This window comes from Podarcis bocagei (assembly GCF_964188305.1).
Source record: "Podarcis bocagei genome assembly, chromosome: 13".
Classification (NCBI taxonomy): domain Eukaryota; kingdom Metazoa; phylum Chordata; class Lepidosauria; order Squamata; family Lacertidae; genus Podarcis; species Podarcis bocagei.
The window spans coordinates 36,578,320-36,599,473 of NC_138138.1; the positions used below are offsets into that span (position 1 = coordinate 36,578,320).

Below are 21,154 nucleotides of genomic sequence, written 5' to 3' on the forward strand. Positions count from 1 at the left end.
CGACGCACACTGTTCGCAATGGTTCACCCACTTCCGGGCTAAACCGGAAGTGCTCCGCGTACGGAATCTCCCCGAGCGAAGTGTAGCTTCTGTCCCGAAGGCACCAAGCTGAAAAGCGCCCAAGAAAAAAAGGATGGGCGGCTTTCCCGTTATTAATGGCCGTTCAGGCCTGAGTGAAGTTAAATGGCAGCGCCGTTTTCGCAAGGGGGCAGCACCGAGCCTCCTCTTCCTCCTCCATCCTTGCACGGAGCGCCTCGAAGCCCCCGGTCCACTTTTAGGAAGGGCGCTCTCGGCTGCGGCCTTGCCCTGCGCGCGCTTACCTGAGAGCAACCCCCTCCCCCCCCCCGAGCGCGGCAGGGACTGCCTGAGGAGAAGGCGCCTTCCGTAGCCCCGGGCGGGGCCAGCCCCTCGCTCTCCGGCCTCCATCTTTGAATCGGGCATGAAAAACCCCCTCAGGCCCTTAAAAGGGAGGGAGGGGGCGCTGCGCTCTTTTAGCTCTGCCATCTTCGTAACGGGAAACGTGCGGGCGCCTCTCTCATGCCTTGTGAGGGCAGAGAGAGTGGGCGGGGCCTCCGGGGGGAGGAGGAGGCGGTTGTTGTTTGGAGGAGGAGGGGGGCCCATAAGTGTCTTGGGGAGGGTCAAAGGTGAGAGGTCAGGGTTCCGAGTGGTGGCCCCCGAGGGGGGTGGGGAGGCTTCGGCGGAGGAAGAACTGAGAGGCGCTGGCAGGTAATGCAACCCTTTCCCCCCCTCCCTCTGGAGCCCTTCTTGGAAGGGGAGGGGGAAGGTGTTTGTTTCTGCCCCCCTTCTTCCTCCTCCCCCCGTTTAGCGTTGTTTGTCTGGAGATATTGTGATCTGCCGCCCCCGCCCTCAAAGGGATGAACGTGCGTTTTGCCGTATTGCTGGAGCAGAACCCAGGAGTCCGGGCTCCCTGTTTCCATCCCTCACTGCGACCCGTTAGAAAGGACCCCACTGTCTACTACCCCCCCCCCAAAAAAAGAGAACCCCCGGGGTCTGGGTAGGGGTAGCCTTTCCTACCTGCCCTTTTCTGGGGACCCTGGAGACGTTGCTTCTTGACCCTTCCTGCTTTAAATGTGCTAGTTTGCCTTCCTTCCCAATGGCAAAAGTTTGCCCCTGATAGATTAGGCAGCAGTGCTCTTTAATAAGAATGATTATAGTTTCGATACAGACGCTTACAAAAATAGTGGGTAGCAGGTTCTGCTTTAGAAGATGAATTGCATGCAAATCTCTTCAAATACGGTCCATGCGTGTGGTCAAAAGGGAAGGTTGTTGGGTTGCCTCTCAAGTACTGTTTCATCCATATTACTTCAGCCAGTTTAATATTTCAGTCAACTAAAGCCCTTAACGTTTGCCCAGCTGCTATTTCCATAACATTAATGCGTGTACCCCTTCTCTTTTTTGTTTGCCTGTAGGATGACGAACATGGCGGATAACCACAAGGAGAGCTGGGCGGCCCTGGTTGCTGCAGCAGAACAGTACCGGCGTCAGACAGGCAATGAGATAGTGCTGCTCACCGCCTTCAGGGCCCCACCCCCTGGTGGCTTCAGCTACGCACAGCACGGAAGTGGGGCTCTAGCTGATGCCGTTCAACGCTACCTCGAAGATATCGCGGTGGTTCACAAGACCACCGCCTTTACCTATGCTGCCCGTCCTCCTTCTGCCCCCCGCCCAGGTCCCACCAATGGGTCTTACTCCAGGAGCTGCCCCTCTACCAATGCCTCAGATGAGCCTGCCCCACACAGGACACCTACCCCCCAGGGGCCCTTGCCCCAGGCTTCTGGAGGCCAGGAGCCTGAAGAGGAAGACGATGAAGGAGACAGGAATACATTGACAGAATTGGAGCAGCCAGGTGGGAGAGAGCATCCCAGTGACACCACTGGTACGTCTATGTGCAGTCGGTGGTTTGTTTGTGGAAAAAATATATTTAGCTCGGCTTTCCTTAACATGCTTACAGTGGCTGTTAGTAGCATCATTGAAATGCTGTATAATCACTAAAAATGGTGAGTGATAGGCAACATCTTAACAAATAAAGCAAAAAGTCATAGCAGCCAGAAGTAAATTCATTAAAGCAACATTCACACCATACATTTAAATCACAGTGATACCATTGAAACAGTTGTGGCTTTCCCCAAAGAATTCTGGGAGCTGTAGTTTGTTAAGGGTGATGAAAGTTGTTGTGAGATCCTACTCCTGCCCCAGAGTTTAAAAATCTTCGTGATTTAAAAATCAATCCCTCTTCTCAGGGAACTCTGAATTGTAGGTCTGTGAGAAGAGGAGGGGTTTCTTAACAACTCTCAGTTGTTACCTTTAAGCTCCCTTTAGTATCGATGTTATGTGTGAATGTGTCCTATATTATTCCTGCCTCCCAGGAGCTGCTGCTAGGACTGTCCCTTCTCAAGTAGCCTGGAGCATTCTCTGCTGTGGCTGAGAGGAAACCACCAGACCTCTTTCAATTCAGGAAGGCAGGCTTTGCAGCACTAATGCTCAGCTGAATCAGTCTGCATAGGATAATGCTTGGTTTAAAGTTATTATTATTATTATTATTATTTCACCCTTAACAAGGGTTTGTTCCATGCCTGAGGTTTGTCCGTAGCAATATCAAGATTTCCTTTTGTGGAAAACGGCTGAAAGTGTGCCTTTAACTCCTAGAAACTTGGTGTTTATTTCTTCACTGCAAAATCCTGTGTATTTTGCCTGTTCTGGTCAGGATGAACTAGTCTTGTTCAGAGCACACATAATAAACCGATACCTTAAAGACCAACTAAGTTAGTTCTTGGTATGAGCTTTCGTGTGCATGCACATGAAAGCTCATACCAAGAACTAACTTAGTTGGTCTTTAAGGTGCTGGTATCTGAAGAAGTGTGCATGCACACGAAAGCTCATACCAAGAACTAACTTAGTTGGTCTTTAAGGTGCTACTGGAAGGAATTTTTTTATAATAAACCGAGATAATGAGCTGAAATTTTGGTGTGGCTTTCTCATTGAATCTGCTTCTTCCAAAGTAATGCTTTCTTCACTCCTGTTGGATGTTTCCTGACACCTAGCACGCAGTAGTTGGGTCTCAAGCTCTACAAGTATTTGTAGGGTGCTGCTTTTGCCAGCTGAATAGGAGATGCCCCTTTCTCAGAAACTCAACTTTGGATAATGCTTTTTTTCCAGATCAGAATCCATATCCAGGCACACAGCACATCACCACCCTTGCCTTCCCAAAGGGGAGAGGAGCTCTTCACCATTTTAGCAATACTTGAAAGTATAATTTTCAACTCTTTAAATCTGTCCCCTAAGGAGTTTCAATATAGCCCCAAGCTCACAACCTAGAAACAAAAGTGTTTCAAAGTGGTGTTTATGGTGATAGAACTTGCGGAATTGACCACTTTAGTGGGAGTGGTGGTTTGAAAACAGAAAAAGACCCTGTGTGAGAGACAGGGAAGGGAAGATCTCCCAGGGTGGGAGCCTGGGAGACGAATGGGATGCTCCCAGGTGAAAGCTGGGAGGGTCCACCCGCTTTTGTGTGAGACAAGGGTTAAGATCTACCCCTGATAGAGGGCTTTGTATTCCCACCCCACCCCACCCCACTCCCCTTCACTTTTTCTTTTTTACTATTTAGAATAGTTTGTTTTTTATTGTATTGTATGCTGAAAAGTTTCAATAAAAAAATTAAAAACCAAAAACACACCACCTGCCAATACCCATTGATAGCTTTACCCTCCATGAATTTGTCTAAGCCCCTTTTAAAGATGTTAAAGTTTGGTGCCACTATTAACACCCTGTAATAGTAAATCCCATCGTTTTAACTATGTGCTGGTCCAGTTGCTGTCCCAGAAAACTGGGCTGCTGACTTACATTGCGATCAGATGTTATCACAGAAAAATACGATTTTCGTGTAACATTGCTTCTGTGCCCCTTAAGGAACTGTAGCAAAACTGGGTGTCAGGTTTCCAGGCTCTGTCCCAGCTCCCGTTTTAGCTTATATTTTGATGTGGAAATAATGAGAAATGCGGTATTTTTCAGAGACTGAACACAAATGCTTTGTCCTTTAATCTGTACCTCTTGGCACTGAAAAAAGCAACCCCTCTCCCACCCTTTCCCTCTGGTACGTTCTTAAATCAGAAATACTTTTGAAAAATAAAAAATCACCACCTCATCTGGTGAGGGGTTCCACGCAGGTATATGTTGTTAAAATTGGCTACCGACCCAGGTGGCTTTAAAATAGACAGACTAGCAAAAATGAATAGATCGATTAGTAATAAATGTTGAAGATGCAATAAGATGAAGGGCACTCTATACCATATGTGGTGGACATGTTCAGAGATCAAAAAATTCTGGGAAATGATCCATGAAGAAATTAAAAAATTAGTAAAGGTTTCATATAACAAAAGGGCAGAAGCATACTTATTAGGAATTTTGAGTAAGGATATCCCCAAAGATAAAATTAACATATTCCTATACGCATCAACAGCAGCGAGAACGCTGGTGGCCAGTTACTGTAAAGGAAATAACATCCCAACAAAAAGGGAACGGTTACGTAAACTATGTGAGTATCTGGAATTAGCAAAATTGATGGATATAATAAGGCATAAATCTAAAACTATGGTACAGAAACAATGGGAATGCTTAAATGAATATTTACACAAACAGGGATCAAACATGAAAGTTTGGTTGTGCTTAGACTAACCTTGTGAAGAATACTGAGAATACAAAGATTAGATGGACTACGAAAGAATTTATAAGGAAAGGAAGTGACTGAAGAACAGATGTAAAGGTGAATTAGATAACCAAGAGATGTGTGGTGAATGCGGTGGAAATCTTTTATAATATTTTAACTAGGATTTAAATATTGTGATGTTTGAAGTATGAATTTGGAATAATTGATTATGAAAAATATTTTTTCTCTTCATTCTTTTTCTTGTTTCTTTCTTTTATCTTTTGTCTTCTAGTCTGCATTCTGGAAAATTGTGTAGACAAAATGTTTTTGTGTATGGTTATGTATTGTTTCTATTTCTTTTTTTCTATTCATTTTTTTGGTAACATTTAATAAAAAAAGGAAAAACATAAAAGAGGATTGTACAAATTCCTGGAGGAGAGGGCTCTCAATGGCTATGATCCATGCTGTCTATTCTCTGCCTCCACAGCTGGAGATAATAATGCTTCTGAAAACCAGTTGCTGGAAACCACCATGTGGGAGTCTTCTCCTGTGCTTGTCGGTTTCCCACAAGGCATCTGCTTGGCCACTCTTGGGAGCAGAATGCTGGGTTAGAGGAGCCACTGACCTGATCAGATGCGTTCTTCTTAGTTTTTAAAGTTGCCACAGGAAGGGGAAGACGCTTTGCTTACAGTTGCCACTTGCATCTCTCAGTTGAGAGATGGAACTTGAAGCAAAATATAGCTGTACCTAACTAGTGAGTGAGGGATCCCAGTATAATTGGGGGGGGGGGGTTTCTCCGGATGTGACTGTGTTGATCGCTTGATAAGCAGTCCCAGAACAGCTACTTCTCATGTTCAAATAGGGGATCCCTGTGCATACAACTCAGCGAGATCTAATTCTGATTTGTTTTTAATTCACTTCCAGGTTTGTTTGTGATGGACGAGGATTCTCCAAGCCAGGAATATGAGCCTTTCTTCGACTCTGATCTGGAGAGCACTGACGGTGAGCGGCAGCTGAATCTCCCACTTTTTTTCTTTAGTCTCTTCACTCCCTCTGCCAGCTTCCCACAATGCACATACTATGTTGACTGCAAATGTGGAAGAAGCCAATATACTGCTGATTGCATTAGGTAAAGGTAAAGGGACCCTGACCATTAGGACCAGTCGTGGCCGACTCTGGGGTTGCGGCGCTCATCTCGCTTTATTGGCCGAGGGAGCCGGCGTACAGCTTCCGGGTCATGTGGCCAGCATGACTAAGCCACTTCTGGCGAACAAGAGCAGCGCACAGAAATGCCGTTTACCTTCCCGCTGGAGCGGTACCTATTTATCTACTTGCACTTGGACGTGCTTTCGTACTGCTAGGTTGGCAGGAGCTGGGACCAAGCAACGGGAGCTCACCCCGTCACGGGGATTCAAACCACTGACCTTCTGATCAGCAAGTCCTAGGCTTTGTGGTTTAACCCACAGCGCCACCCACGTCCCTGCTGATTGCATTAGGCCTGGAGTCATTCAAGACTTTATAGGTATATTGAGGGAGCAGCTTTTCCCACATCCCCTCTCTGTTTGTCAGGATCTTCCTTGTGGGAGAGGATCAGCAGTCAGAGGAGCAAAGTGGTGAGAGTGTACCAGAGAAACTTGGGTTTTAATCCCTGCTTGGCCCTGAAGCTCACTGGGTGACCTTGGGCCAGGCTAGCCTACCTTACAAGGTGGTCTATGAGGATAAAAGAGGTGACCCCCCCAATCTCCACCCTTGCTGCTTTGAGCTGCTCAGAGGAAGGATACAATAAATGTGAACAATGGGTACAAGGAATAGGGCTCTGTTGCTTCATACATTCATTAACTTTTTTTATTCTACCAGGGTTTTGAAGGGAGGTGGCAGCAGAGGTTATGTGCATCCTAATGACAAGTGAATTGCCTTTCCCAGCCAAATGTCCCCATAGTCCTTTTGTTCTACCTCCAGCAAAGTCAAAGCGGATGTCTTGGGAAAGCTTGCAAGTGGGCAGACCACCTCCTGATAACTTGGCTCCAAATATCACATACCTCTTAAGATGTAGCACCCGGCAACAGACTTGGAGATACTGCCTTGGAACATGGAAGCTCCATGTTCATCTTACAAAGTGTAAGGCAAGCCGGGAAGAGTCTGTCTAAAAAACCTTGCAAAACGGCTTCTAGAGATGCATCTAATTTTGCTGTCCAGGTGAGGTAGGGAAAAGAGATCAGCAAATATGTTGGGCTGTTCTGACAAGAGCCTCAGGCCATTGGGAACTACTTGATCTAGTAATTGCAAGAACTGGTGGGCAAAGGAAAGGAGTAACGTTTAGGAGATTTTATCTTGGTTCAACACTTCCGGAAGGGAGCCTGACACTCTTTTGTTACTGCTAAATTTACAAAAGATAAGGGAGGCATGTCAGGGACTTTATACAGTAGGAAGGAGACATTTGCTTGAAATGTCTGGCTTCCTGTAGCGGAGTCTCTCTTCAGGCCTCTCCCAGCCAAAACTGAACCTTCCTTCTCAGATGCATGCTATGTCAGCAAAAGCTGGAGGTTTCATGGGGTGCTGCAAAACAACATCACTCATCTGTAAAAAACATACAACCTTTTCATTGCAGTGTTGGGTCTTTAGCTGTTGTTGGACTACAACTCCCATCATCCCCAGCTAGCAGGACCAGTGGTCAGGGATTATGGGAGTTGTAGTCCCAACAACAGCTGAGGATACAAGTTTGTGAAAGACTGCTTTAGTTTTAGTAATTCGAACTAAATGGTAGCATAGTTCCTGCGAGAGTGATGTTATCCCTTCCCTCCTGTAGCTAGGGAGGAGGATACTTTCTGATGGTTCATTTCTTTTTATTTCCTTCCGTCCTTCTGACCCATTTTTCTCCCCCCATTTCTCTCTCCCAGATGGGAGTCTAAGTGAGGAGGCTCCTGGCCAGACAGCCCCTCCACCCCTCAGCCATCAGTATGCCAAGTCCTTGCCTGTCTCAGTGCCTATCTGGGGCTTCAAGGAGCAACGGCAAGAGATGCGATCCTCTGATGAAGAGAACAGCAAGGTGGGTAGGAACTGAGAATGTGTGTATTGGAAAGGCAGATATATATTTTTTGGGGGGGGGGATACACTCCAGAGCTCTCCCCCTTCCTTTTTAAGACAGGTGTGTAGGGTTCGGCTGGTGGGTAAGCTCCAGAAAAAACACATCTTCCAGCAGGGTGGTAGGGTCGCTGCTGGAAAGATGCTGGGGCCACATTTGCAAAACATTCAACCCCCCCAGTTCCTACAGGTGTCATTGTAGCTTTTGTAAGTGGCTGGAGCTGTGCATATCCTGTGGCTGCAGCTTGAATGCACAGAAATGAATGTCGTTTGCGTTAATTCACCAGGGGAGTCTCAGCTTTGCTTTGCTTTCTTTAAAAATCAAGTTCTTACGATTGCAAAGATAGGCTTTGAATGTGTGTGGCCAACGGGAGAGAAGTCGGAAGTGAGCGAGGTGAGGCCTGTAAGTCCTCCACAGCCCTTTCACCCTCCTCATGGTTTTGGCAGACAATTGTGTGATGTGTACTTTATGCGAAAATCAGCAATGGTGTTTTTTTTTAATGGTGCTTGAGCAAAGGATAACGCCTGAGACCGGTTTGGTGGAGAAGAGGGAGACTTAGGGGGCAACCTGGGTGCTGGAGCTGCTTGCAACTAGGGAGAGCCAGAAATCAAAGTAGGTGAAGGATCTCAAGGAAGGGGTTGTATCTTGGATTACAAAAAAGGCCAAATGGCTTCCACTAGGAGTTGGCCATTTAGTGTCACCAGTCCCATGCTATGGAACACACTTCCAGCAGAGATTTGGGAGATTCCCCCCTCCCCCCCCAAAAAAAACCATTAACTTTCAGGTGTTTCTGGAATACCTTCTTATACCACCAGGCCTATATGGTGGCTTAAAGCATCCTTGATTGACCTGTTATTTTTTCAATGGTGCTTAATTTTGTCGCGCACTGCCCTGATGTCTTTATATTGTTCTGTGTTATTAGCATTGACAACAGAGAAGAAAAGAAATACACTGAGTCTCAATTTGGAGTCGTATGTTTTAGAGTAGAATGCATAGACTTATGGAAGTTGGGTGGCAGACCCTCCAGACTTCCAGTGGGAGCTTCTGTCGAAAAGCTCTTCTAGGTAGAGATCTGAATTTAGATGTAGGATGGGAGCGGTCTAGTTTTGCTGACTTGCGTAATTATTTAAGAGAAATAACGAAGACTTCTCCACCTGGCTTCCCCTCCCTTGCTCCTCAATACAGCATTCGTCCCCCGACCTGGAGAAAATTGCCGCCAGCATGCGAGCTCTGGTGCTGAGGGTGTCAGATGGCACAGAGATGTTTGGGGACCTGCCTCGGCCGCGCCTCAACACGAGCGACTTCCAGAAACTACAGCGGAAATACTAATGGATCTGGTGGCCCTCTGTCCCGCCCCTTCCTCTGTTTGTGCCCTTTTATTTCTCCTCCCCCCCCCCCACCCAAATCGGTGGACAGGGTTGGAAGCGCCCCTCAAGCCATACAGCTCGAATTCCCTCCCCTCTCTTTTCCCACCCTATCCTTCCTGAGCTCCCACAAGCTTTAAATTAAATTGATGACCTCAATCTCTACACTACAGCTGGTGTGGAGGGTCCAATTGTCTCCCGTTCTCTCCACGCCAGAAATTCTGTCCCACTTTCCCCTTCTGTCCTATCTAATTGAGGAGGTACAGTTGTTTTTTTTTCTGAGAGGGGTCCCTGACACATAGAGGAGGGAAATGGAACACTACGGACGGATAATGACAACAAATACACCCCCATATCTGTTCTTGCCACCACCATCAACCCTTCCAATCTACCCCAGCATCTGGCTGCGGTGGGTTCCCTTCGTCAGTTCCCCAAGCCCCCCCCCCTCTTTTTTTGCTTTCTTCCTCCCAAAATAAGTGTCTTAAAATATCCTTTGCACATAAGCTGGGTTTGTCTATACACTTGACCTAACTGACCCTTTGTAGAGCAGGGCAGCAGTGGTGGGGGAAGGAATCCTGTCGTTTTGTGCTTGCCCCACCTCCCCCTCCCCCACTTCCCCCCATGCATAGCTCTCTCCCAATTTCCAGGAGCGGTACTTCAGGGTCCTTTTTTCCCTCTTGGGGGGAGGGGTGGTGCAAAGGTGAGGCTGCTCTCATGGCAGGCGGGATGTAAAAGCGGCTCTAGGAGTCACCTACAACCCCTCCGTTTATCTTCCACCCACCCCCTCGCTGCCCCAGCATAATACTTTTGTATCAGATTTTTCAAGGGCGCTTTGTGGCCCTGGCCCTCTATTTTTGTCCAAAGATGATTGGTGAATTGGAAGGGAGAGGATGTATTTTTTTTTCTCCTTCCTGCAAACCTACAAGCCAATAATAATAATAATTAAAAAAAGCTGTCTTTTACCAACTCTTTTGCTGTATTGTCTGATTGACAGGAAGTGAGTTAGAAGGGGGGGAGTTACATCTCCAGAAAGGTGGTGGGATGGCAGGCCTTTGTGGAAGACCTCTTTCTGTACCACCAGCTACCTTCATCCAGACCTGTGAGCGGAGCAAAACTGGAGGGGGAGAAACATGCCCCATTATATATTTTCCCTCTTCTGTTTATATCCCCCCTCCCTCAAAGAGGAGATCGCTTCGTTCGTAAAATCACTTGCCACTTGGGCTGATGGAGAGTTAGCATGAAGAACTCTGAGCAGCTGTCACTCTTCACCCCTAACCCAAAATACAAATGTGCATCAGGAAATAAATAGAGTGACTGAAAGGGATTAATTGCTTTATTGGTGCTTGGTATAGTTCTGTTATATACAAAAGCAACAAGATTGAAGGGCAAAGGGTGGGTAGGTGTCAGGATCACAATGTAAAATATAGGGTTGGGATGGGGGATTATGTAGGCTAAGGTGAAAGGAAATATAATCCCACTCTAGGCCTGAAAAGAGGTACGCACAATAAAAGATTTAGCAAAAAACGAGGTCCTTCAGAAGGAAGGGGGGTATCTTCCTCTCCCAGCAGATATGGCAAGAGCCTAAGGGCAGGAATGGTCTTTAGCAAAAGGCCTGTGGCTCTCAAATAAGGAAGAAAGTGAAAGGGAGAGGAAGCAAGGGAAAGTGGGTGTCCTAAAGGAGTTAGGAATCCCCTTGGTGCTGCTTCTGAGCCACAAAGACGGAGGCATGAGGAATGTACTCAGATGGGGCTCAGTCGTAGTATTTCTCCGCCCGCCGCACCTGGCAGTACATCAGCATGGAGAAAACGATGCCCAAGACCTGGAGAGACATAAAGGAGGTCAGACAGACAACAAAAAAAGTGGGGGCGGAAGAGTCCCAGCCCAGCATGTCACTTCCTTACAATATTGGAATTAAGATGCTGCCTCCTGAACTCCCCTCCTTGCCGCTGCCTCTAAAATGTAGGGAGGCTGAGCATAAGGTCTCGGGTCCAACCACCCAGGATCTCCAAGCAGGGCTGTCTAAAAGGCAGGAGAGCTTCTGCCTGTCAGTGTAGACCAGGTGTAGCCAATGGGTTGCCCTCTAGATATCTTGGATTACAACTCGCATCACCTGTGACCTCTGGCCATGCTGCCTGTGGCTGATGGGAGTGGTAGTCCACAACTTCTAAAAGGCCCCATATTGGCTAACTGTGTAGACTCTACAAATGAGCCAATTCCCTGGCTTCCCAGTCCCCTGCTTCTTGGCCCATTTTGTACAAACTGGAGGTGGCAGGGGCAGCTTCTATGTGGTCTTTTCCCAGTCAGGAAACCATCCTCCTGGACAGTCTTCTCTCCTAAAGGGGGATGCCTTTTGACAGCACATATTGGACCAGTTTACGTGTTGCTTCTAATTTATTTATTTACTCCCTGTGGAACCATGGCCAGTGTTGGAAAGAATAGCTTCATCCTATTCTGTGGTCCCCTGCAGACAACCCCACCTTCCGTTCTTGTGCTGATGGTAATGGGTGGCACGTGTGTTGTTGCACCAGAGCGGCCCCAGCAGTTGCTCAGGTCAGGCGTGTCCCCTCCCATGGCTGTTCCTTCCTGCTCACCTGGACAACAATGATGCAGGCGGCAAAGATGCCCATGGCTGAGATGTTCTCTCCTAGCCAGCGTTTCACCTTCTCGTAACAGGGCTTTAGGGGAATAGAGCACAAAACAAACATGGTCACCACAGCGCACTGGCAAGAAGAGGCAGTGCCTCCGATCTGGGTTGATCACACTCCTGTGCACCCAAAAAATGTCATCTTCCATTTAATCTAACGTTTATTTAACATGCAAGCTGTTTCTAGTAGGAACTCTGGGTCATTTGTTCCATTGTGGAACTGCGCTTGCCATCAATCAGTTGAATATTTGGGTTGAGTATTAAACTGAATATTCAGCCCAAATCAGCTCCTATAACTTAAAGTGTCCCCCCTTCTTATCCACTGGGCTGAAGTGAACAAGCCTTTCTTCTGCAACAGGAACCTTTGCCAGCAGGAGGGCTGCATTTTCTTCTTGGCAACTATCTGGGAGCTTCAGGCTAGGATGGGTGAAGGAGTGAAAGTAAATTTTACCACTGTACAGTAACTAGACTGGTTTCTGCACAGTCACCCCTCTGTCCTCCATCCAGACAAGCAACAGGCATTAGGAGAGTTCAAGGACGTACTACAGTCAGGCAAAACCACTCTAGATACAAAGCAGCACCAGTGAGGGATGAGGCTGAGGGAAATTCCAACAGACAGATAGGCCTGGCAGGCTGCATTTGACCCTGAAGTTCCCTGCCTCTGCTTTATGTGACAGCACTTATCCTCAAAGAGGGCTATTACACACACACCCCTCTCAGTCTGTCAACATACCCCATTCCTTCAACCTTTCTTCCCAGGTTTATTTTCCATGCAGCGGGTCATCTTCAGTGCTCTTTTCTGAACCTGTCTAATTTGCCTATATCGTTAAAACTGCAGCAACCCAGGCTGGTAACTGGTCACGCTAATAGGCTGACCGCCACTCTCCTTTTATGTAAGTCTTTTGAGAGTAAAATATATTGGGGAGGGGAGGGAGATAACTAAATAAAATAGGATGTATCCACACTACAGCCTGGACTAGGTGTTGTTGTCCGTCCCCCGTCCCCCATATATTTATAGCCTGCTTCTCATTAGCGACTTTTAAGTGTAAACAACCTTAAATCATAAAGCAGATATGCCATCCCGCTCAAAAAAAGAGCAAGAAAATCTCACAGTTAAAAAGATGAGTTAAATTAACACGACAGCTTTGAGCAGCAGCATTAATGAAGCAAATCAAAGATTTCGCTGCAGCAGTCACCAAAACTCAGTTGGGTTGAAACATCAGAAGAGGACTGGGTTAGGCCGCTTTCCTCAGGAAAAGCAATCCACAAAGTCCCTCTGTCTTACTGCATATTGCTACCGGCAAGAAGACACACAGAGTAGCTAGTCTTGAAATTTTGGGGGGCTTCATAAAAGTCATGTGCTGGTTCATAGGCCACCAAAGACTAGGAACCCCTTCCCCCTCTGGCTTCATCATTCCCTCCTTCCTGGGACATCTCAACATTTAATGCACAAAATGTTAAAAGCAGAGAGTCTCAGACCTCTGAGACCTCTGTCTCAGCACCTCCTTGAGTGACAATTCTCAGGATTCACTGGGATAAGCCATGAAGTTAGAACAGCACAAAAGTAATTTTGAGTGTGTTGTATGGTCAGAGAGGGAGATGAGAATCTACAGTCAAAAGCCAGAAGCTGATACTTTTGTCGCAGGACAGAGTGTCAAAGGCCCTCTCAACCTCAACAGCTCCGAGAGAGAGGTCTGCTGGAGGGTTTTAGTGCAGGCCAGCCCTGGTAATTGGACCCTGCATTTAGCCATTTGCCACTTGCTCAGGACACAAGCATTCCTGGAGGGGGCTTCAGCGGACAACCCAATTTGGAACCCACAGCCGTAGGGGATTCTCTCTTCCTTGAGGGCAACTCCTGCTGCTGTCTCACCTCCTTCCACCAGCTGGTGCTGTCCACTTGGCAGATGTCACTTTGCTGCAAGCAGCAGGACTCGGGAACCCACGTTCTGTTGCGGACCTCAAACCAGTCTGTGTAGTTCTGCACCCCACAGCAGCGAAACTGGGAAGCAAGGGGAGAAATCAGTCTCACACGGGGGGGTGCTCTTCCAAAATGGGATGAGGATGCTTAAAGTGGGGGAAATCTCCCTGGCTGTTTCTTAGCTCTCTAAATTCGCTTCCAGATGACCTGTTTGTGGGCAGATTAGATGGCAATGCATGATGCAAGCGCAATCCCACACTTCCTACCGCCTTTCCCCCACCTCTTTCTTGCAATAAAATCCCAATCTATTAGGGAAGTGGGTTTGTTGCGTGAGAACTCAAAATCAGCTTTAGTTGAGCAACCTGAATTTGCTAGGATGTGACTGATGACCAGTTGGAAGTACTGTAAACTGTGTGTGTGTGTGTGTGTGTGTAACACTCACCTCATTCTGCACAACGTCCCATGCTCTGGTTAAACCCACATTTCCCTCTGTCTCATACAGCTGAAGTCCTTCCTTCAGATTGGACTGGGCATATCTATCAAACTAGAGAAAGGACAAAATAAGCACACCCAATGGACCAGCAGCACCTGTGTGTGTGATGGTAAGAGTGATGCAGAGACTAGATTGTGACTTTGGCTTGGTGGGGCGAACACAACCCTCATGGTGCTTATTCAAAGTTGGATGGAAGAAACCCTGCCCTGCCATTTTTCTTCTAAACTTCTCCAAATCGGAGGAGTATTGGGAAGCCCTCCGATGTTCAAGTTAGGGGTGGAGACTAGTAGCCAAGTAGTTCACTCCAACAGTTTGAAGTCCAGCCCCCACTCTTCTTTGAACTTCCCTTCTCTTTTCCCTCACTTCCTAATTCCGTGGGTTCCAGACCTCTTTCTGGAAGATAACCACCCTAAATGAAATGGTGCAATATTCCAAATTCCAAGATGAATTAAAACCTGCTATCTTAAGAAAGCATGTAACTCAAATAACTTTATCCACACTGCAACTGTTCCGTATACATGATACAAGCAAACTCAATGTCTGAGTGTAGATCCTAATGTAGCCAAAAATGGCACCATCCATTAACAAGTGGGAAAGGATCAGCAGGCTTGGCAGACCCCAAAGTTTGAAGAAGTATATAGGGTGGGGCGGGGAGGTGCAGGATGATGATTCATGAGGTCTATACAATGGACTCTTTCCTCATTCCACAAGAATCGGGACAGGCTCATGGTTTGAATCAGTTTCCTCTCTGCACACACATCTGTTAAGAGCACAGATGCCACAGGGAGCTGACAGTATTATAAGTAAACTTTCTTGTACCAGTGTGCATTACAAAGCCCTGGTGACCTGGGAGCAGCACAGTGGTAGCTTGAGAACTGTCCCCTTAGATCTCTTGCTAAAATGCAAAGCCTCCTTTTCAGGGGAAAGGAACACAGGGCTGCACTCCGCAGTGGCAAGGGACGTGGGCTGCACTGCAGGCCTGTGATGGCCGCACGTGGCCTGCAGACTGCAGGTTGCCCAAATGAGCTGGATCTCACCATTCCTCATTCTACATATGGGGTGAGGAAGGTCCTTACCTTGTCCCTGCAGGTGACAAAAACCAGCAACCCAACCAGCTCCAGGAGGAAGAGGGTGGAGAGGACCAGGAAGAACTAGGAAAGAGAGATACCCAGATCAGCTATCCCAGGGAGAAGGAGAAAGCCTCATACAACACGGTTTTGTGTTTACAGATGTGTGCATCTCTGATCAAAGTGTGCCCCCACTTCCTACCACACCCCCCCTCTCTCTGCTCCATACTTGATTGCAGTCACAGGATCATATACATGCCATCAGGCCCTATGGTTCAACTAACCCTGGAAGCCCTTCTTCTTCCCAGCCACCCACAGTTGAATGAGTAGCACAAGTCGCCACTGCAAGCAGAGATCATTGGCATGGCTGAAAGATACATGCAGAACCCACAGCTCTGCATCGCTCAAGCCAGGCAGCCAAGTCACAATCAGGAAGAAAAGTTGAAAACAACAACATATCTAAAGCAAGATGGCCCACAAGCGAAGTTATGTTACTGCTCTCAATGGTTTTATGCACAGAAAAATGCACCTCTTGGACCCCATCTTGTCCACAGCATCTCAGAAATGCACTTTTCTGCTTCCTACTGATGCCTGCACTCTGCCTATGCTCCAAAGCAGGGCTGAGCATTCTTGCATTGAATTAAGTCAGTTGCCCATTTCTCTGCCTGGCACCTTCCCCTACCAAAGATCTCATTAGACACCTCTGCACAAATTTCATCCGAGTCTCTCACACTCACACCCCACCCCCCCAGTGTAACACCCAGTAGAGAGATACCTCTTACCGTCAGTAGGAGGCAACGGTGCTCTGTGGCTGCCCCCAAGCATCCGAGGAAGCCCACAACCATGATGATGGCTCCAGTTGCCATGAAAAGCCCCGCTGCCGACAGAGACGGGAACGAGAACGACAAGGTGGCAAAGCGGCCCTGGGTCACAGCCAGCCATACGCCCACGCCGAGCACCCCACAGCCGCCGAGCTATGGGGAGAGAAGGCAAGCTCACACCAAGAAGAGCTATTATCACTGTTCGGGGACACATGCCAAGCATGTAGAATCACTAGAGGAGGGTGAAGATCAAGGCTAGTGAGGGGTGTGGCTTGGGCAGAGTCCTGAGGGTCAAGTAGAGAGGTTTGGAGAGATGTGCATGACCTGAGGTTCCCCACCTCTGATGGTACCCCCTCCCCCCTTCGTCCAGGATGCTGTTGTGGAAGAGATCATTGGCTGAGTCTCCACTCACCAGCCGAAAAAGCTCTCAGTTCAGCCCCTTCCTACAAACAAGACCTAGTTCCTCCTGACTCCCAATCCTGTGCCAAGTTTTTATTGGAACAAATAAAGCAACTGTCAACATTCTGTTGCTGACACCCCCCCCCCTTGCCCATTACAATGCCGATGAAACTTCTGTGACATCACAAGTGGTTCAGCCAATAGTGGAGAGCGGGGTCTCTCAGGCAGTCTACAGGCAGATTTTTGGTTTGCTATAAAATGACAGCGTTTTAACACACAAATGCACTTTCCATCTTGTTCGTCCTTACAAACCTGTAAGATAACTTGTTGTGTTACTTATTTATTAAAAGAGAAATGTCCTGCCATCAATAACAGGCCCATAAGCCCTTCCCACTAATCCTGGGAGTCCCCGGTCAGATGTAGATGGAACATAGGCGCCGACTCCATGGGGCTTGAGGGGGCTCGAGCCCCCTCAAAAAAATTTTTGGGGGGGCTCAGCCCCCCCAATAATCTCGGGTGGGCGCCCTTCCAGCAGAGCGCCGCCGCCGTCCCCCGCCTCCTCCCCACCTGCTCCTTCGCCAGCCAGCCAGCCAGCCGCGCGCCCTAATCGGAGAGCCCCGGCCGTCCCCCGCGAGATTAGGGAATCCCCGGGGGCGGGGGCTCCTGCCTCGCTGCTTCGTAGCACCACCGCCACTGCCAAGGCACTGCCGGAAATCCCGCGAGAACAGGGGAATCCCGACTGGCCACACCTCCCAGCCAGCCAATCGGCTGGCTGGGGGGCGTGGCTTGCCCTATTTAGGGCCGGAGCCACTTTATTTGCATATTCATGAGCTTATTTATTATTCATGAGCTTTCCCGGGCCCCCCCAATATTTTTTCTAAGTCCGCGTCCCTGAGATGGAAAGGCTATCCAATGAAGAATTGGACACAACCTTGTCTGAGGGGAGGTGCACAGAACCGCTGCAACTCACCCAGAAGATGAGGTTGAAGACGAACATCTTCACTTTAACGCACAGCAAGCAGCCGCGGCTGACCCCCATGGTGGATGTGTCTGGAAAGGGGGGGGGGCAAAAGAAAGCAACATGCTGTGATTCTGGAACATTCATACATGAGCATTTACAATGCAGTTGGCAGAAATTCATAGGCAATCCTGGTCCCCTATGAAAACAACGAAGTGATGTATCCAAAGCTGTCCATTCAACAGGATTCTACCCTCCTCTCGTCTCCCCCGCAGCTTCCTCCCCTTCCCCTAATTTGCTCTGTGGGGCTTGGGACTGCGAGGGAGCTAGAGAGAGGAGGAGAGGGAAGGTGAAAAAGTCTGCTTGGATCCCACAAGCAATTTATTGGGGGTTTTCATACTTTATTCCCTTTAAATTCAAATAATAATAAAAATTAAGAGGGAGAACTATGTATGCCACCTTGATCCCCTTGGAGGAGTGATAGGATACAACTGTTATAATTAAGAAATACTAGCCTGGCGTTACTCAGTGTCACTCACACAATATGAAATAAAATGAAGTCTCTCTCACTGAAAAAATTCAGGGAAACGTCCCCCACCCCGTGCCACTTCAGTCAAACTGTGATTAGGCTAATCTATATGAAAGGAAGCCTTTCCTCAGACAAAAACGAGCACTTCAGAGTTGGGAGACCCCAAACGAACAGGCCGAGGTAAAATTCCTAGGCCTAACTGGGAGGATGGGCAGGTCAAGGCCTGGTTAGCATTAGAAATGGTATTGTGGATTCTACATAAAGTTTAAAGACCGTCTTTTGGACATACTGAAAATTTTAAATGCTCACCACCCTCTTTAATCAAAGCAAACAAGTTGGTGGCTATGGCCTTCAGGCCTGGCACACTGGTTTGTACAATTTTTTGTTTATGTTATTCAAAAAGCAAAGGGTGGCTAAAGGACTCTCACCAATTGCATCCTGGCAACCCCCCTGTGAAGTAGGCTGGGCTAAGTTCTGGCCAAAAGTTCATGGCTGAGGTGGGATTTGAACTCAGGCCTCTCCCTGAAGTCTAACCACTACACAGCCCTGTCTCACTATGGCTTCTAAAGTGTGCAGAATCAGTAGGCTGGTCAGAAATAAAGATGCTTCTGGACAATGATTAGACATACCGGTAGTTTTGAATTTTTGCGGGGCAGGGCGTAGGAGCAATGTCCTTTCTATATCATGCCAGTAGCAAGGGAACTGTGTATTCAGGCAGAACTGAGGGGAGTTTGAATCCGAGCAGCTCCCTAACAGCCAAAAAACGTTGAGAGGCCTATCAAGAGAATGGCAAAATCTTCCCCACAAACACAAACAACCTTCAATCGTAACCTCTGGACATCAAAATGGAGGGAGTTATTTTTGGTTCCCAATGTTCATATACTCTGCTTTTTAAAAAGAACAATGCCGTATTTATTTTAACTTTTAACTTTAAAGGTTTGCCTGTTTCCCACCTCATCTTGAAAATTACTGCAATAAAAATTACGAATGCGGTCAAGCTTGGGAACTGTTTTATTTTATTTTGTTGTCCCATTTAAATGGAGAGCGCACCATGTTTTAAGTATCAAAACAACTAAGAGTATAACACTGTTTAATTTTATTTTTTAGGAAAATAACTGGAAATACATAAAACGTTGATATATCCCCTTCAGACAAAGTGGCTAAGGAAGTGGTGGGAAAGCAGGTACCGTATTTTTTGCACCATAACACTCACTTTTTTCCTCCTAGAAAGTAAGGAGAAATGTCTGTGCGTGTTATGGAGGAAATGCCTACGGGTGGCATGCCTATGGATTTTCCTCCTCTAAAAACTACGTGCGTGTTAAGGTCGGGTGCGTGTTATAGAGCAAAAAATACGGTAAATTATCTGATTTAGGGAAAGCTAAATAAATAAACAACAAACGAACAGGGGGTGGGAAAGTCCCCTTGTCCAGGCCCAGATTACAGATTTCCTGTAGGGCAACGCATCCCCTCTATCATGTGTGCTGAAGGCGAAGGTACATGAAGGCGAGAAAGAAGACGGGCAATGTTTATCCCCAGACCACATAAAAAGAAATTGCCAAGTTTTCCTTAGTCAAACGCTCCCCACCCTGTAGGTCTTTCCTGCTAAAGCTACCCCACCCCACCCCACCCTTACCCGCATTCCTTGCCATTTTGCCGCTCACGACAGAGTTCCTTTTCCATTTTTTCAGCAAAGCCCATTCTGTAGAAAAAAATCATAACCCACATTCCAGACCCACCTTCCCAATTCAAGATCCAACACCCCCCCCCCCCGCTCTTCTGGATTTAACAAGAATGTTAAATTCCCGGATCTGAACTGGTGGTCGAAAATATATTCCTTACAGTAAATAACCCATAAAATTGTGATGGGCTTTATAAAACGCACACCCATTCCCGCTCTCCCTTAAATTATTTCCCTAAAGTGGGGGGGACGGACCAAATGGGAGAAAAGCAAAATAAGATGAAAGGAGCCTTTGGATCTCTTTCTTTCGTCTTTCTTTCAACAAAGTACCAATACCTCTGGAGGGAAGGAACTAACTACAGCTGCCAAATCTCTCCCTGCCCCCCCCCCCCCGATCTTGCAGTAAGAGACTTTGGGGTGGGCAGAATCAGTTCTATGGGACCCAGAAAAATATTGCAATACAGCAGAAATCATCCCCTCCCCCCAAGAGAGAGTCTCCTCCTGCTTTTTATACCCTTCAAAATATCCCTGGTTCGACACATCCCTCCCCTCCCCCCCCATTATAAATACATTTCCGTGCGCCCCTCACCTTGATCTCGGGGCAGGAGACTTTGGGGCGGGAGTGCGGATTTGGGGCGGGAGCCCCCCTCCCAGACACCTAGACCTCTTCCAAGTTGCTTGTCCTCTGATGGGATGCAGGATGGAAAGGGAGGGGGAGCAAATTCCAGCACGGGACAGGGGGAAGGAAATGGGAGGGGAGAAAGGGGGGCAGTAATGTGGGGCGTGTTTGAGACTGTGGGGAGGAGCCCAGGGGGCTCTGGGAGGGAAACGGGTTTCTTTTCGAGACAAAGACGTCCAGTCGGATTTGAACCCCTGTTCTTGTTTAAACATTCCCCCTCCCCCGCAAAAAAGGACAATGAAAAGCGACTCAGTTGTACCGCATTAACTTCAGAAACGTGTGGCTCAGGATTCTGTTCCATTCCTGTCTTAGTACGGCAAGTCCTATTGGACTCAATGAGACTTACTTCGGAGTAGACTTGTATGACATTGGTGAATTCTCTTTCTGCTTTCGAGACGTTTCCAAATTATGCCCCCGCGGAAGGGAGGGTGTTAAAACATGCTTGCAGAGACTGGATTTCAGGGTGTTGTGGGTTCCATCCCCACGTTGGGCAAAAAGATTCCTGCATTGCAAGGGGGTTGAGCTAGATGACCCTCCGTGTCCCTCCCAAGTTTACAATTCTAAGTAAACGCCAACACAGGCTGCACGTGACAGATAGCCTCAGATTTCCAACTGCTCAAAGCACTTCCGAGAGCACCTCCTGTTGTGTTACTCTGGGAGCAACTTCGGGAGTAAAGTACTTCGCTTCTGTACCTTCCACATTGCCAGCTTCCAAGTGGGTGTTTATTGTGGGTTTTGTGCTCCCCATGCACACGTCAAAATTCCAGCGCACCTTCATTCAATCCTGATTCACCCTTTCACATCACATGCGTTTAAAGAACATTCTCTCCTTCAGAAGAATTTTGGGAGCCGTAGTTTG

General features: G+C 47.6%; 2 protein-coding genes across 4 annotated transcripts; one reads left to right on the plus strand and one right to left on the minus strand.

The window, feature by feature from the left end:
- Positions 1 to 137: 137 nt before the first annotated feature.
- AKT1S1 (AKT1 substrate 1) lies at positions 138 to 10,075 on the plus strand. 2 transcript variants are annotated; one of them, XM_081169093.1, is made up of 5 exons: positions 138 to 726; positions 1,431 to 1,897; positions 5,588 to 5,665; positions 7,561 to 7,709; positions 8,931 to 10,075. In XM_081169093.1, exons 1-5 carry the CDS (start codon positions 440 to 442, stop codon positions 9,072 to 9,074), a joined length of 1,125 nt encoding a protein of 374 aa, XP_081025219.1. In that variant the 5' UTR covers positions 138 to 439; the 3' UTR covers positions 9,075 to 10,075. The 2 variants fall into 2 exon arrangements, with proteins under 2 accessions (XP_081025219.1, XP_081025220.1); XM_081169094.1 differs by having other exon boundaries at positions 1,431 to 1,867.
- A 349-nt stretch (positions 10,076 to 10,424) lies between these two features.
- On the minus strand, positions 10,425 to 20,365 carry LOC308572731 (tetraspanin-4-like). 2 transcript variants are annotated; one of them, XM_081169095.1, is made up of 8 exons: positions 20,206 to 20,365; positions 17,422 to 17,501; positions 16,014 to 16,205; positions 15,241 to 15,315; positions 14,114 to 14,215; positions 13,624 to 13,752; positions 11,701 to 11,784; positions 10,425 to 10,928 (listed from the first exon to the last, which is right to left on the minus strand). In XM_081169095.1, the coding sequence occupies exons 2-8, from the start codon at positions 17,488 to 17,490 to the stop codon at positions 10,860 to 10,862; spliced, it is 720 nt and encodes a 239-aa protein (XP_081025221.1). In that variant the 5' UTR covers positions 17,491 to 17,501; positions 20,206 to 20,365; the 3' UTR covers positions 10,425 to 10,859. The 2 variants fall into 2 exon arrangements, with proteins under 2 accessions (XP_081025221.1, XP_081025222.1); XM_081169096.1 differs by lacking the exon at positions 20,206 to 20,365 and adding an exon at positions 19,572 to 19,602.
- Positions 20,366 to 21,154: the final 789 nt, after the last annotated feature.